This window comes from Hermetia illucens, chromosome 3 (genome assembly GCF_905115235.1).
Source record: "Hermetia illucens chromosome 3, iHerIll2.2.curated.20191125, whole genome shotgun sequence".
NCBI classification, from domain to species: Eukaryota; Metazoa; Arthropoda; class Insecta; order Diptera; family Stratiomyidae; genus Hermetia; species Hermetia illucens.
In genome coordinates, this window is record NC_051851.1 from 15,248,066 (window position 1) to 15,265,628 (window position 17,563).

The window sequence follows — 17,563 nt, forward strand, 5'->3', positions numbered from 1 at the left end:
GGTACTATCTTTAAGATAAATTTGACAAAGTATTGCTTGACGACAAAGCGTTATTATTATTCTGTTAAGGGAAAGTCGCACCGCGTCCTTGAAGAACTATTGTGCCCCTTTTACTGGTTATAGTCTGCCTATTGATCATATTATCTCAAACAAACCTATAACCATCAGGAACTTTAGTATGTTCCCTACTTCCAGCTCTTTTAGCTTTGTATCTGGTATTAACTGTTCTCCCAGATGTCTCGACCTACTTTGCACAAGTGCCGGACACTGGCCCAAGACGTGTATAGAGGTTTTGTCCTCCTCCTCACAAAACCAGCAGGCAGTGTCCGCAGATATCCCTAGCTTCTCTAGGTGATAGTTCAGCCGACAATGACCAGTGAGAATTCCCACTATGATTCAGAGGTTCTTTTTGGTGATGTTTAAGCAATCCTTTGTGCGCATGGGTTCGTATCCCCCAATAAGCATCCTGGACTGCTCCATCCCTGGTAGGCTCGCCCAGTATAGTTCCCTCAACCGTTTCTCTTCATTTCTTAGATTCATAGACATGAAACCGTTTCCGATTCCACAGAAGGGTTCTGGCCCGTGTAAAGGCGTCCCTGCTCTCTTCTTGGCTAGTTCGCCCGCTGCCTCGTTGCCTTCCAACCCAGCATGGCCTGAAACCCAAAGTATCCAGACCTTGTTGGACGAGCCGAGTGTATTCAGTCTCTCAAGGCATTCGCATACCAGTTTAGAGTTCACCTGGTTGGACCTAAGTGCCTTGATCGCTGCTTGGCTATCGGTGAGAATAGCTATGTTCTGCCCCCCGTTGTTCCTTTGCAGATTAAAGGAGGCACATTTGTCTATGGCGTATATTTCCGCCTGGAATATGCTGGTGTACCTGCCCATTGGCTCAAAGTACATTTTCCTTGGACCAATGACACCGGCTTCCGCTCCCTTTGCTGTGAGGGACACGTCAGTGTACCAAATAATCAGTTGCTGGTTTAAGCCCTAAGTCACAGCTATGGTTTCCCAGTTTGCCTTATTACTCCAACATGTTTCAAACTTCTCATCGAAGTGAAACCTCGTTGCCATGTTATCCCTTGCAGCTCCTCGCCTTGCTCATACTCTCGGCCATCCTGAATATTGTCCTCCTTGCCTGCATCTGTATGTGCAGATGGAGAGGGGTTAATCCCAGAAGGACCTCCAGGGATGCCGTTGGGCATGTCCAAGACAAAGCGTTATTTCGCAATATGCCTGGGTAAGAAACGTTCAAGGGATTCGAAAAGTGATTTCTAAAGTTTGGGTCATCATTGGAATGAAGGAAAAAATGAAAGCAATATACGTGACTAGGAGTACTCTCCTACTTAGCAAAATATTCATGAATAAAATGGAAGAGGAGATGGAAAAGGAGAGAATAATCCTACCATTCTGGGTAAGATATGTAGATGATGTTTTTGTTGTGGTCAAGAACCTGGACGCAAGCTTTGGTAGGTCTCAAGAATATTTACAAAAAATCGTCTTTACAATGGAGACAAAAATATACCACAGCGTCGTCTTTTTGGAGGTCAAAATAATGAACGAAGATAGGAAGGTGGAGTTGGACGCTTAGCTTCCAAACATTGAAGGATGGATGCGGTGGTCCAGATGGTTAAGCGCCAGCCCCTTGATGTTGTTCCCCTGGGTTCGAATCCCGGTCGTCTTGGATGTTTGTGTTCGTATTCGTGGTGTCCCCCTGCTGTGGGCTTATTACTTGTTCATCATTCAGTATGAACTGAAGGACAGTCTTATTGAAAACTAAAACTGTGTGTGTTGACCTATACTACTAAGAACGGTAGGATAACTGATGAGTCGAAAAGAGAAGAAAGAAAAATTTAACACACTTAAGCGTCCGAAAAGGCTAGTGGTGACCAAGCTTAAACAACACATAGGGGAAGCACGGATAGCATTAAAAAAGGGACATCAGTAATCAAGCACATGGTAAACAACAACCCCAGCATCACCGTGCAGAGCTACAAGATGCTACACATGATACGAGGAACACAGACGTTGCTCATCCTGGAAAGTCTAGAGATCTCCAAGCTACTCATTCACAGCTGAGTCGACTGGTATCTGACATCCAGTCAAGATAATAAATCCCTCTGCCACCAGTGAGGTTTGAACCGCGGCCTTGTACTATGACAACCCAGTGCAGGTCAGTTGATGATTACTTCCCAATGTCTCATTTGTCACCTCTCTAAGCAGCTTCGATTGTATGTTATCCGTGTAGTGGTTTAATCCATTACCGTCTGGTTCCCGTTAGATTACCAGGTCCTTATTACGTATGCAACAACTGTAGCCCCATGTTGGGTGCCAACTCTGTTACGATGAGAGTACCGCGTTGCATCATCTTGGCACCGACATCATCACCAACGCTTTCAACTAACCAAACCCCTTTACAGGTTTGCTAGTCGTGAACACCGACTGCGCGGGATAATATATGAAACCGGATGCCACTTCATCACCATCATCATCAACGGCGCAACAACCAGTATCCGGTCTAGGCCTGCCTTAGTAAGGAATTCCAGACACCCCGGTTTTGCACCGATGTCCACTAATTCGATATCCCTAAAATATGTCTGGCGTCCTGACCAACGCCATCGCTCCATCTCTTCTTCTTCTTTTTCTATCATAGATATTGCCCTTATAGACTTTCCGGGCTGGATCATCCTCATCCATACGGATTAAGTGACCCGCCCACCGTAAAGTATTGAGCCGGACTTTATCCACAACCTGACGGTCATGGTATCGCTCATAGATTTCGTCGTTATGTAGGCTACGTAAACGTCCATTCTTATGTAGGGGGCCACAAATTCTTCAGAGGATTCTTCTCTCGATAAACCCAAGTCTCCGAGGAATACATGAGGACCGGCAAGATCTTGGACAATAAAAGCTTTGACCCTATGGTGAGACGTTTCGAGCAAAACAGTTTTTATAATCTAAAATAGGCTCTGTTGGCAGCCAATAACCGTGAATTGATTTCATCGTCATACCTGTTCTCGGTTGTGATTTTTGACCCTAGATAGGAAAAATTTTCAATGGTTTCAAGTTGTAGTCTCCCATCTTTATTGTTTTCGTTTCACCAGTGCGATTTTATGTATTTCGTTCTTTGGTTTTTGACGCTGCCTACCATGTACTTCGTCTTGCCTTCATTAGTGTGCAGACCAAAATCTCGCGCCGCCTGCTCGATCTGAATGAAGCTAGACTGTGCATCTCGAGTTGTTCTTCCCATATTGTCAATATCGTCAGGGTAGGCCAGCAGTTGAGTGGACTTAAAGAGTATGGTGCCTCTCACATTTACATCTGCATCGCGAATAACCCTCTCTAGGAAGAGGTTAAAGAGGACGCATGATGTCTTAGATCATTGTTGATGTTGAATGGTCTCGAGAGTGATCATGCTGCTTTTATCTGGCCTCGCACATTGGTCAGGGTCAGCCTAGTCAGTCTTATTAATTTCGTCGGGATACCGAATTCTCTCATGGCCGTGTACATTTTTACCTTGGCTATGCTATCATTGGCGGCTTTAAAGTCGATGAATAGATGGTGCAACTGTTGTCCATATTCCAACAGTTTTTCCATCGCTTGCCGCAGAGAGAAAATCTGATCTGTTACTGATTTGCCTGGAGTGAAGTTTCTTTGGTATGGGCCAATGATGTTCTGGACGTATGGGGCTATCCGGTCTAGCAAGATAGCGGAGAATATCTTATAGATGGAACTCAGCGACGTGATACCTCTACAATTGCTGCACTGTGTGATATCTCCCTTTTTATGTATTGAACAGATAATGCCTTTTTGCCAATCGTCATTCATTGATTCGCTGTCCCATACCTTGAGCACAAGTTGATGAACCACTTGGTGTAACTGGTCGCCTCCATATTTAACTGATTCGGCTGTAATTCCATCGGCTCCTGGCAACTTATGATTTTTAAGTCGATGAATTGCACGGACTGTTTCTTCTATACTTGGTGGTAGCAATATTTATCCGTCGTCTTCAGTTGGTGGGACCTCCAACTCGCCGATGTTCTGGTTGTTCAGTAGTTCATCATTACCAGTTTGTAACCGAGTCCCCACGGGTCCCCATTTACCTCGTCGACTAGATCCTGCCAGCAGCGACTTTCGCTCTTGTTTATTGCGCTGCGGAGTCTCCTTTTGGCTGATTCGTACTCCGTCATTATGGTACATGCATCCCCTCCCTCGGTCACTTAGAAGTTGTATTGAGTGGCGTGTGACACTCCTTCCGGAGCTCTACGACTTCCACTGTCCACCAATACATAGAAGGTTTGCCACGTCTCGATGCCCTTCTGGGCATGGAGGCTCCGCAGGCCGTCGTTATCAGGTTAATAACTGAATTTACGAGAGTGTCTACTGCAGCGCCACCGCCTCTAGGAGTACCCTCCAGCGCGGTTCCACCTGTTCCAAGAGTTTCGACAAACCTCTCGGTGTTCACTTTCGTCACGTTCCATGCCCTGAAAGAGAGCCGGGGTGGTGCACACAGAGTTTGTGTCCACCACTTCGAAGGCAATGTATTGATGGTCGCTTGTCTAGAAGTCTTCCAGAACTCGCCACCTGTCCAGCAGCGACACCACTGATTCCGACGCGAAGGTTATGTCTGGTATAGTTCCCTCGCAGCCCGAGCGCCGGAACGTCGGGCTGGATCCGGTGTTTAAAACTACCAGCCCTGTTCTCGCCAAGTTATACCGTCCTGCACATAAGAAAACACAAGTCCTTACTATATTCACTTCTGAGAACGGGTCGGAATGCTGTTTATTATTATAATTGCCAGTACTAGTTTCAATAAATTATTTAGTCTCAAAAACATTATTTGCAGGCATACGTTATTTTTTGCCCCCCGTGATTTTAAAAAATTTTGAAGCTAATGTCCCGCTGATATGCAGCGGAAATGCAAATTGCTGCAAATAAAAAAAATTAAGAGCGGATGCAAATCAATTGTTTAATTCAAGATGTTTCTATTAGTGCCATTATTCCTGTTGCAGTTTGAAACTACCGCAATCAATAATGCGCAATTAATAAATGAAATTGGAAACTTAGCTTAGCACTACTTATTGCACTTACTTACCATCCACAAATTTTTAGTAATATTAGGGTGCCATCTATTGAGGTTATTGATTCTGTGACACTTAAACCAAAAAACTATCAAAGTTTAACATCCACTTGTTCTAATGGTAGAACCATTATCTATTATGAACTTGAACCATCAATTGATGGTTCTAAGCTTAGTTTAGAAAATATTTCGAGCCATCTTAGTAATGCACCATCCACATTATCCTATGCACTATCTAGACCGTTTTTCGAATACAGGCTCTTTGGATGTTCCAAAACTCACAGATATAACCAAGTCCAATTGGAAAATATTTAAGAACAACACCGTCTTCATTATGCCAATTTACGGGCAAAGAACATTTGGCAATTGCCGTACTTTGACACCACCTGTCAGATATACGCACCTTCCCATCAGCGCCAACGGTTGGTCAACCTGCTACTGGCAACTTAGACTTTTCGCTGGCATTTGCATTTGTGTTGTTCTTAGAATATGGCGTTGAAGTCGAATTCTGAGGTGAGTCAGTGAATAATTTCTGTTTTTTAAGCAAATTCTTATCAGTGACATTAGTCAAATAAACAATCACATCTAGGCGATAAGGTGTCTGGTGTCATATGCAAATGCAATTGACGAAAACTTCTCTACATGAGTGAATTATGAAGCAGAAAAGGTCATTCGCAAGATCGAAGCTAACATGAAAAAGTGCCATAGTCACGCCCTTTGTACGTTAAGAATGGATTTCTGTTTGTTTTGCTGATTTTCGGTGATTTGTTAGTGGCTTTCGACATGGTGTCGTGGACTTTGAGTGCAATAAAAAGAGTTTTGTTGCTAGTTGCGTGCCGTTTCCATGGAGGGGTAGTATCAGAAGAAGCAGATTCTAATTTGTCTAGCAGGGCGGGAGCCACTATTCCGATCAATCTATCATTAGCTACTGCCGCCGTCTGAGTGACTGCCGTCGAATGTCGCTAATGAGTTACAGTCGGCGCGGAAGGTATCAAGTGGCTTCCATGACAATTATATAAGCAAGTGCTACTCTTAATCCCATCCCTCATAGTTTGCCTTGCGCCTATTGGATTGAGAAGTTTGGGAGTGTCGTGGCAATAAGCGGGTTTGTGCGTGCGGGCAAAGTGGAGCAAGGGGACTTTCATCGATTGCTCCACTCACATCGGAAGTTCTTAGAGAGGTCGATTGTCCCTTCACAGGAAGCCGGAAGTCGCCTGCAGGCTTCCGACCAGGTGTACGAGTCGTCGTTCGACCGCAGAAATGACCCCGGTGTCCTACTCGCTGATGTCCTCACACATCGCTCCTTGCCTTTCCCTACCTACTCAGGCGTTGTGTTACGTAACAAGCAACACTTCGAGAGGATATTTTACACAGGACATTTTTCTCATGAGACCGGTAACGTTTCACAGGTTGAATTTTATGATTCTAAATGTCCTTTAATGCACACCTAACAACGCAGCGTCTTCTCTGCTTCCGTATTGCAAGTGTGAGGATACACGCATGCATGTGTGTCATGTGGACTTTGAGAAACTCCAGTTCGGTTGGCCCACATTTGACGCACTCCTGTTCCCTAAAAAAGTTGTTTATTTAATGATATAATCAATTCGGCTTAGATTACGGTCATTTTCTAGTTAGAATACGAAGCGCTCATTAAGCGGCTACCAGGCGAGTTGGAGCGTTTGCTTGACCAGTAATTATCTGTTGGCTCCTCTGGTTGGCTTGTCCTTGCCATGGCATTGATAAATGCCTGCCAAAAATAGCAAGCAAGGATTTGTACATTGTCATGATTCATTGGGGGCTCACTGTCACGTTGTATGCGTGGAGGGTAATTGGAGATTGATTAATGACTGGAGAGCTTAATTTCACTTCAAAAATAGAGATATAAACGCAACAATGTGGCTCCTAGTAAAGCGGAATTATTGTAATTGCAGCAGAATCTGGTAAATATGAAGTAACTTACTCGAGGCCTGTTCCGAGTTATTGATGTTCTTCTTGATGACTCAAAATTATCTCTATTTTGCGTTTTATTATTTCGAAATTTATAGTTTATTGAAAATTGTTTTGTGAATATTCAGTAGGGTCGAGGGGGGGTTCAGGCCCGAGGGGGAAATTATGTGGTCCTCTGAAATTGCGTCCCAAGTTGCATTTTGTTTTGTTCTTTTGTTCTTGGTGTCTATTCTGAGTCCCAGAGAAAGTTCTGGTCACGGAAGAAATCGTCCCCTTAGGGGTGTCAAATGAATCTCTTCGTATCCGATCAACATATTTTTTCGGACAAGGGATCTTTCGTTTCACAAGACACACCTTCTCTACTTTATTCAGAAGCGATATCAGTTTCCAATTTCTAGGGAAATGCTTTTCCAGAGAAACGTCCTTGGCCAATCCACAGCATTTCGATGCCCATCTTTTAGGGGGATTTTGGTTTCTACGGTAGCTGATGTGTTTCAATTCCTGTAATGTAAACCGATAATGTTCGCCAAGGTCCAGAGAGAATGAAAATTTACTATTATTTTGGAGTGAATAGAGTTAGAAGAAATATTCTGCGCATAGGTCTAAGTAATTAGTAGTTGGTTGCCTCGTGGCACACCCGAATACTGTTCAGGCGTCGATGTGTGTGTGTGTGTGTGTGTATGGTGGGGGAGAAGCTACAGCTTCTGAGCACTCAGGCCGCGTTGGCCCATTGTACTCGCCTCCCCCGTCTAACGGAATATTTCGGATTCGTTAACGTATCGCAGGATTTCCGTTAGTGGATGTGATGCTACCCGTCGCAATTGGAGGACATCGGCACCAAAGATCTGATGCCTGATGCGTCCATAGGCGGGGCATTCATATAAGAAATGCTCCGTGGATTCCGCTTCCTCATTACAGGAGGGACACGTATCATCTTCGGTAATTCCAATTCTGAACATATGCCCAGCTAGTGAATTATGGCCTGTCAGAATGCCCACAATACACCTGCAAGTCCTCCTGCTTTTCGACAGGATAAACTTTGCGGTACGTACGTTGGGTTCTGGCAGGAAAAGTTTGGTGTGTCGAGCAGCATTTAAGCTCTGCCACCTGTCGTTATGGGAAACTTGTTCCCAGTTTTTGAAAACATATTTAGCCAATGCTACTGATATCCCAATTGCTGGCTCCGGTCCCGGCATAGGAGAGATTGACCCCTCTTTCGCTAAAGCGTCCGAGATTTCATTTCCCTCTATGCCACAGTGACCAGGTACCCAGAGTAAATTGAAGTAATAAAAACTTGTTGTTTTTTTTCCGTTGGTGTGGGTATTTTATTCTTGCAAATACCGATATTTCGGGAACCACTTGTTCCCTTCATCAGTGCAAACAAGTTTGCACTTGAAGGGAACCTAGAATCAGTGCAAACAAGTTTGCACTTGAAGGGAACCTTGAAGGGAACAAGTGGTTCCCGAAATATCGGTATTTGCAAGAATAAAATACCCACACCAACGGAAAAGAAACAACAAGTTTTTATTACTTCAATTAATTAATCGTTGGAAACAACGCATAATTTCACTCTGATACCTAGAGTAGTTCCACCGTATTGAATCTAGACATAGAGTTCAAACGGTTTCTGCATTCCTGAACGATTTTCGAGGTGATCAAAGGACTGCTCAAAGCCCTCAGTGCAGCTTGACTGTCACTGCAGATTGCGATGCGCCTGCCCTTCAACCGCTCGTCAATCACCCAGTTTGCCACCCTTAGGATCGCATAAACTTCGGCTTGAAAAACTGTTGCATATTGTCCCAAAGGAAAAGCCCACTTCTCGTTTTGATTCGAGAGGTAGACTCCGGCTCCAGAACCCTCTTCTGTTTTTGAGCCATCGGTGTAGAAGACTTCCGTATATCCCGCCACGCATTCCTCTGGGTCTTCCCAGTCCTTTCTACGCTTCAGGGTAATTACATATCTTCTACCAAACAGATGTATGGGAACACGAGAATCGAAAGGCATTGTAAGAATTGGATTTAGTCCTCCCAGTAACTCTTCCAATCCTCTGTGCCCCCCACATCCGTTGTTTTCCCATAGATCTAATCGAATTAGCCTATGAGCTGCTCTCATTGCAGTGCTTTGGATAAATACACCCAGGGGCTGCAAATTGAGTAGTGCATTCAGAGCTGCGCCGGATGTCGTGCTCATGGCACCAGTGATACCCAGACAAACAGTTCTTTGCAGTGCGTCTAGTTTACGGTGAAAACCTTTTTGTCTCACCTTAACCCACCACACTACGAATGCATATACGAACATCGGCCTAATGATGGCAACGTATATCCACATTACCACATGAGGCCTGAGTCCCCATGTCGAGGCAAAGGTCCGTCTGCACAGCCCATAAGCTATGAGAGCTCGTTTCATCTTTACCTCTACATGTTTGTTCCAAAGAAGTTTTTTATCTAGAGTGACCCCCAGATATTTCACTTCTTCGGAGAGTTGAAGGGTAGTACCCCTCATCTTAGGGAGACAAAGTCCATCCAGTTTTCTCCTTTGTGTGAATAAAACCATTGTGGTTTCATTTGGATTAACTGACAAACCATGTCTAAGGCACCAGCTGTCTATCAAATCAACGGCACGCTGTACGTTCCTACACACCGTTCCAAGATCTCGATCAACAGCAAGTACAGCCACGTCATCAGCATAAGCTTGAGCGTGTATTGGCAAATTTTGCAGTTCGCAAAGCAGTGAGTCGATCAGCATACTCCACAGAAGCGGCGAAAGCACACCTCCTTGGGGGCAGCCCTTCGTCGCTTCTGTAGTCAGGTAGCGATCGACCCCTACCTCAGCGCACAACAACCTTTGCGTTAGCATAGCATGGATCCACTTAATTAAAGCATCATCACCATGCGCTCTGGCGGCATCACAAAGTTTTTGAAAAGGCGCACAGTCAAAAGCCCCTTCAATGTCCACGAACACCCCCATCGCGTACTCACCATTCAAAGTTGCATCCTCTATCTTTGTGACCAAAGAATGAAAAGCAGACTCACAGGACTTTCCACGTTGGTAAGCATGTTGGTTTTCACTAAGTGGGTGTGACCTAAGTGCATTTACACGAATGTGACGCTCCACCAGTCTCTCCAAACCTTTCAGCAAGAATGAAGTCGAGCTGACCTGTCTGAAGTTCTTTGGATTACAATAGTCATAGTCGATGTAATTCCATGCCCTCGTCCTAAAATCATTGTATGAAATAAAAATTGGTCTGAAGAGATCGCCTGGAAAGGAGGATTCCCCCGGGGACCGGAGTTTTTTCGTGGGCTCGGAATAGAAGTCTCAAAGGAAAAAAGAATAATAGGGGGCACACCATTTTCACCTTAAGTCTTGTTTTTTGGCATAATTTTCGGTTTTTCCCTGTACGGTCTTGAATAAGGATGATCTGAATTGGTTTCCTCTCTATATTCTGCAGTAGTAACTAGTGTAGAGTAAGGCAACGAGTAACAGCAGAATTATCTTGTTATGAGTGCGTATTCAGTTTAACTATTAAAGTTCGTTCAGGGCTCTGTTATACCGGAACCAAGAGAGAGGAACTGATTGAGTGGTCCCATAACGCCTTAGTGATAAGTGACGTTGGGGTTTCGGAGCAATGGAGGGTATTATTGCTAGTCAGTTTTTTCGGATGGTGTTGGAGGTCTTCGGTATGCGTGTAGTTGGTTGGCGAATATTAGCCGAAAGTAACGGATGGAAAAAAAGGGCATTTTCGATAGTTTGGTCATGTGCTTTGTGCTAAGAAAGTTTATTTGTCAAGTTTAGTCTGAACATCGAAGTCGATGGGGAGCCAAAAGGCCGGCCGGAACAATGGTGGCTTGGTATGCTGGATGGTGATTTGAAAGCATGGACCAAGCAACCAATCGCTTCTGCCCGGGGTAAAGGTTAAAGAAAAAGAAGATCGGATGGAGAAGGAAAAGTAGCAGGCAGAGCGCGTCAATCAAATCATCATGCTTTCGCTGTCGGTTTCTGGCAATATGTTTGAAGCCGTCCCAACGATATTCCAAAAAGCTTGCACTTTTCTTGCATTTTCCTGTGTCACGTAACTCGAGCTCAATCCTGCTGTGATGGTGGGTTTGTTTGCATAGCATAATCCACACACTGGAATTGTTGCCTCTTTCCAATATGTAACCTATCCACTGCCATTTCCGTTTTGATTGACACGTCTAAGAGCTCATATGCTGACCAAGTCCTTCATGAATTGTTGTCTCAGATCACTATGCAAACATAAGTTGATGAAAGTGTAGAATATCTCTACGTTGCGTTTTTCTCCGTTTTTTTTATGCGGTTCTGTTTGTGTGCTTCATTAAAGCTGTTTGCCGTCGTGCTCACTCCTGCATTAAAGTCACCTTTTTCTGTCCATAAATTTGTGGCGCGACAGGATCTGCAGCATTCGAAATTTATTTCGAATGTTGCGGATGCGGACGGGTAGATGGCGCGGAACTCTCCACTCACGCATTTTAGAACGCACCAAGGGAGGGAATTAGCGGTGGAAAAATGCCGTTGATTGGGACAGTAAGGACCGCATGGAAATAAGCCGGTCTCTTCTGTTTCCAACCGCGGCGGTGAACACATTAATTTTAATACCGATCTTTGTTCTGTTTTGTATCCACCTTCATTAGTAAATTAAAATTTAAATATTCAGAATAGATTTGAAAATCTTCATTACTTGAAGGAGAGAAACATCATAACTTGGCAACGTGCCAAAAATTGATGGATGTTATTGAGGCATTGTACAAATACTGTCGAGCTATTTTCCCTATAGTATTCTCAATTAATGGGCTCTTCTTCCTCGACAAAGCGTAGTTACGTTAACGTGGGTGCACACTCCGCTTGTTACCATGATTTTTCGTCAAATTTAGGGCACTGTATAGTGGGAATATTCGCGGATCGCTCTTTCTCACTGCTCTTTCAGTTGCATCTATGAACTGTCCGTAAACCGGATGCTTGTATAATATCCCAAACCCGACTACCTGCGTTATCATCAGCAAAACCAAAGTTTCGGAACTTCTGGCAGAAGTTAAGGGAATCATAGATGTTCCTTGTGGAAAGTAAAGGCTTCACTCGTTGTCTGTCCCCCACACAAACTCAGACATAAATTTCCGTTTGAGTCCGCTCGTAATCACTTTTGGTCACGTTGTTTTATCTAGATCAGAGGCAACTTTTCAGATATTGTCTCACTTTTAACCTGAAAAAGTGAGACAATATCTGAAAAGTTGCCTCTGATCTGAATAAAATCGTTAGCTTTCTTTTCCAAAAAAAAGGGATTGTGTCCAAAAAGCGGAAGGAAGTTCCGGTTCGTGATCAACTGGATACGGACTCAGGACCTTAAATACACCCTTAGTCTTTGTGGAACGGGTCGCTCTAGCGATAGTGTTTCTATAAATCGATTAAAGTGGCTACTGCAGTATTGGAAATCAATTTTGCAACAAAATTTGGAGTCTTTATACTGCCAAATAGAACAGTGGTTGCATCGCGCATGTTTGCCTTATCGTTATCAAATATTGATTGTTGAAATGAAGTTATTCAAAATCATTGTAGTCTGACAAAAATGTTATTGGCTGCATATGCTAGGAAGGCAGGGTGCCATACTCTGTCGAAAGCCTTCGGAATATCAAGGGCAACAACTTTGGCCTCGCCGTGATTATGAGGACAATGATTTCATTTTGCCGTGAAAAGTGTCATCAAATTACCGGTCGAGCGCATAAGACGAAATCCGTATTGCTTGTCGTTGATAAGGTGGTTTAAGTCGAGAAAGGTCATTAGTTTAGAGTTTTTAAAAAACTTTTGATAGAATTGAAGTTAATGCTATTGGTCGGTAGTTAGATGGCAGTCGCAAAAGTCGGGGGACATTAAATGTATATCTGTCAGAAGGGGACTCTACGAGGACTTTGAGCTTAAGATGGACTTTTTACCGGTACCTTTCTTCTAGTCTAGGGTTGAGTTTTACGTGGGGACTTTTAGAGGGCTGGTTATATGTCCTTTGTGTCTGTCCGGCGAACTGAGAGATCTGCAATCTAGACGATATTGTCATTTATGTACGGATTTTTTTTTTATTTTAGCACTGTCTTTGATTGCAGTAAAACGTGTTGATGCGTTTGCGCGTTGCCCTCCAGTATGATGGGTGAATGGCAAAAGTGCCCGTGGTGCACAGATACCATGTGTTTTGTGTTAGTATTGTTCTAACGGGTGTATCATGTATTTTGGCACTAACTTCAAAAGCATGTCATTCGAAAACAAACAATCGATTTGAAAAATCCTTTTAATCGTACTTTATTCTGTTGTGTCCGAATAGCTGAGTGGTTAGAGCGCGAGGCTGTCGTACGGAAGGTCGCGGTTCAAATCTCACTGGTGGCAGTGGAATTTGTATCGTGATTTGACGTCGGACACCAGTCGACTCAGCTGTGAATGAGTACCTGAGTCAAATCAGGGTAATAATCTCGGGCGAGCGCAATGCTGACCACATTGCCTCCTAGTGTACCGTTACGGTCTTGAATGAAGTGCTCTAACACACTTCAAGGCCCTGATCCAACATGGATTGTTGCGCCAACGATTATTATTATTCTGTTCATGGTTCGTCGAAAAATACATTTACAGTACACTTAATGGACCATGGTCTTCGATTTTTCATAGTGTGGAGCGAATGTTCCGAATCAGGTTTTGGCGGACCGATGGATCGATTTCCTTCAACTTTCTCTTGATTCGACCAATCAAATGTTGCTCGTTTCGAGCCTCCCAGCCACCGACGTAGACCATACGCTTGAGAACTGCCCAAAAATTTTCGATTGGACGTGCCTGAGGTACGTTTGGGGGATTGTCCTTTTTCGGCACAAATGGTATATTTTGCTCAGTCATTCAATGTTTTTTTTGCATAATGACAGTTTGCAAGGTCCGGCCAAAACATTATTTCGTCACGACCATGATGTTTTTCGATGAATTGCTTCAATTTCGGCAAGCATTGGCCGATATAAATGTCAGCATTGATCGCTTCTGATTTGTTTGATCGAATCAAAGGCTCTGAAACACCCTTCGATGAAATAGCTGCCCACACCAACACCTTTGGTTCAAATTTTGATTTGCCGGCATATTTAACATCATCTGCTGTTGCTTCAATGTTGTCAGTATAAAAGCCGTCGTTGCCACTCAATTCATGATGCGAGAATGTGAAGTACGATTCATCATCCAAAATTATGGATTTTCCATTCGCAAAGTGTTTGTCACGAAGTGCACGGCAGTATTTTGGTATTTTTTCGAGTTGTTGTTGTGTATATTTTGGTGCTCGTCGACGTTTACGATAAATTACGTTGTTTTTCTTCAAAATACGATGGACTGTATCTTTCGAAACACCAAATTTTCGTCCCAATTTGCGTATTGATTGACCAACCTTGTTTTTCGCACTTGATAGCAGACTTATGACTGTTCTGGCACCTAATTTGGATGGACCACCGCATTGCTTTTTGTTTTCGGGCTCTTTACCATCGCGACAATCCTTCAGAACACGGAAAATTGTTCTGCGAGAGATTGGCTTGTCTTTGAACATTTCAAGAATTTCACTAGAACGTAGTCCGCCAAACATGTTGGCGACAGATTTCCGTAAATCGAGCTTGTACGACATTTTGAATGGATCTAACTGCACAATTTGAGTTTGACAGTTCAGTAGGAGTACAGTTAAGTGTGACTAGTGCATTGGTTTACATTTGTGTGTTTGTTTATGCAATCAAATAAACGCCTGAAGTTAGTGCCAAAATACATGATACACCCGTTATGACGTCTTATGTATTGTATTGTACGCAGAGTGGTAATTCACTTACGGAAAGGCTTGGTTGTGCTTCCTTGCATTGAGCTGATTCCAGTTAATCTGTTGGGAAATGCGCTTCCACGTACTCGAGGAGGGCGATCAGACTCGAGTCTTCAAATAACTCATCTGAAGTGGCTCTTCCTATGAATGAAGGTTATCTGGTATCATGGGAGCCGAGATGGCTTATGAGAGCATATACTGCTTTCGATGAGGTTATTAGCATTTGCCGCGCCTGTACGAATGCCATCTTATTTGTGGTTATGAACTCTTTGATGGTTCAACGCGTAGAGCTGCGCTTTACAACTCGAAGAGGGGTGTACTCTTAAGTTGCGGCAGAGGTATTTTTTTTAAATGCTGGGGCTACACTTGGTATGAACCAGAACTACTGTGCTATTCATGGCGGCGCTTTGATGTGGTCCCCAAATTAATCCTGCATTAAGAGGACTGTAGGATTATGCCTATACGTTGAAACCCTCATTATTTTCTTTCACATCCGCCGAGTAAGATTATTGCTTATAAATAAGATTTTAAGCTTTAATGTTGGAGACTCATAATGTTTTGAACTACATTTTCTACTTCAAAGCTCAATCGTACGTTACGTATTCAACGGCTTGGCGTTTGTTTTTTGTATTATTTGGAAAAAAAACGAATCAGTTTGTGTCTATATTGTTTACATACTTCAATGACCACCACTCACACCGACAATAGCAACAAAATTGGAATTGTTTTGCGGTAAAATACACCTTATAAGATGAGCTTACAATTATTGATACCTGCATGGGGTCGAAAACATGCTCCATGCGGTTTCTGTGTGTTGGGAAATGAGGTCCCCCTTTATGTGGACATTGACTCATTGCTCCAATTTATATTTCAAGGTCTCACCATTTGATTTTGTATTACTACAAAAGTGCACCAACGAATAGTGTCCATTATCACTCTTTTTCCTAAACTTAAATTTGGAAAAGACAGTATACCGTTTTGACTGGCTTTTAGATCTTTTTATTTTTCTCTGAACCAGATAAAATGAAATGAAAATAAGACACTTTCAATGGTGGCAGATAACCGGCTTTATGACGGTGCCGATTGTACATTTTCAAGAGAATCAGAAAACAGGTTTTTTGTTTATCTAAATGATAGGATGAGGAGAATAAAGCTGACAGAGATCAACTTGAAAATATTAGCCATACGAAAAGATAATCTACACCGGATTGAATAAGCGATATCTTATCAATTCTTACGTTGTCAGTTACTTATCTGATAATTGCACGAGTTTATTGCTCTTGTACTTTCTGAGGAAGAATAATCGTTGTCGGTTGAATTTGACGAAAATGTATTGTTTCATCCAACGGATTCTATTTTAAAAATTTGATTATTAAAAATAAAATAATATTGAGGTGAATTGATCTGATTGTGCTAAGAACGCTATTAAATAAAATATCTGCCGAAAATCTGTTTTTGTTAGATAGGAAACACGTGCTAGCACTTTATCAATAACTGCATGCATTGCTTTTAACGTAATTATATTTTTCCCCCTTGTAGTAAAGTGTTTTCATATCTTATGTCGGGTTCAGGTTACCAGATATGCATCCATTCGCAATCCAACCTATATTTCAGTGTGAAGATTGGCTGGAAGTAATTCGTTGAAGTGACTTTATCAATGAAAACCGGTGTCTTATCCCTAAATATAAATTGATTAGATTAGAAATAATCTTCATTTTAAAGTTAGTCTTTCTGGATCTTCAAAGTTGAGGTCATTTCTTTAAAAATACTCATGCATATTGTATGTATTGGAGTCACCAATACCGTTCGTTCATAAAATAAAAAAAACAATCTGTATTGATTTGAATAATTATCGTAATAATAACCTCCTGAGAAAATTGCATTCGAGTTACTGTAAGCAGTTGAACTCTTCATTAGCATATTTGCAGCAGACGAAGGTTTAAAAATTTAAATGAGAGTCACAATTGGCAGCCATATTTCTGTGAAGACCCGATTACTTGTGTAGCGAGTTTTTTTCTCCCCTGACGAATATTGTTTACAAGTAGGTAGTAGTTATCTCAATGGTATGGATAATTGTTTTCGGAAGATATTAGTGAATCATAGCGACGATTTGCTTGGTATGAATTTTAAGATGTTTGAAAGTAAACGTCTTAATTTCGAGGAATATCTGTTGCATCAAATTGGGAAAATATCAGGGTCTATCTGATAATCGAAGTTGTTTTGCAAAATGAAATGGAGATTGTAACTTTCTATAAGCAATTTATGTTGCAGACCATGATATTGTTTTGTGGAGAAGTGCTTGTTTGTCAGGTTATTTATTTTATAAAGGTTGCAAGTTGCTTTGTTTTCTCCATTTTCACTTATACAGCCGAGGTTTCTTCCTTAATAAACTCTCAAAGGTTTAAAAACATAGCAATCCATCTGGAAGTTTGTAGAAAAGCTGGTAGACTTCTAAAATACTAGGCAACTTTTAGGGATATCGAATTGGTGGACCTCGGTGTAAAAGTGGGTAGACCGGATACCGGTTGTTGTGCCGTTGATGATGATGATGAGTGAAAAATTAGACTTGCTGGCGCTATTTCTTAACCAGGCCGAAAATTTTTCACTCCACTCTCATAAGTTTAATAGCAGCGAATTGTCGCCGTTTATAATTTGGCGAGAGCTTCAGCCAATTTTTCGAAGGCGTTGGAAGAAGGATTTGAAATAGTTTGGGC

At 42.5% G+C, this 17,563-nt stretch overlaps 1 protein-coding gene across 5 annotated transcripts in view; it reads left to right on the forward strand.

Annotated features, from left to right (window-relative positions):
- The first annotated feature begins 5,477 nt into the window (after positions 1-5,477).
- The window catches only part of LOC119650690 (sodium/potassium-transporting ATPase subunit alpha), a 146,530-nt gene continuing 134,444 nt past the window's right edge, over positions 5,478-17,563 (forward strand). For 2 of the 5 annotated variants that reach the window (XM_038053656.1, XM_038053655.1), the window contains exon 1: positions 5,555-5,590. In XM_038053656.1, the coding sequence (XP_037909584.1) occupies positions 5,567-5,590 (24 nt within the window). In that variant the 5' untranslated portion in view covers positions 5,555-5,566. Of the gene's footprint in view, positions 5,591-17,563 lie in introns of all 5 variants that reach the window. The other 3 variants (XM_038053660.1, XM_038053654.1, XM_038053653.1) reach the window with 3 other exon arrangements.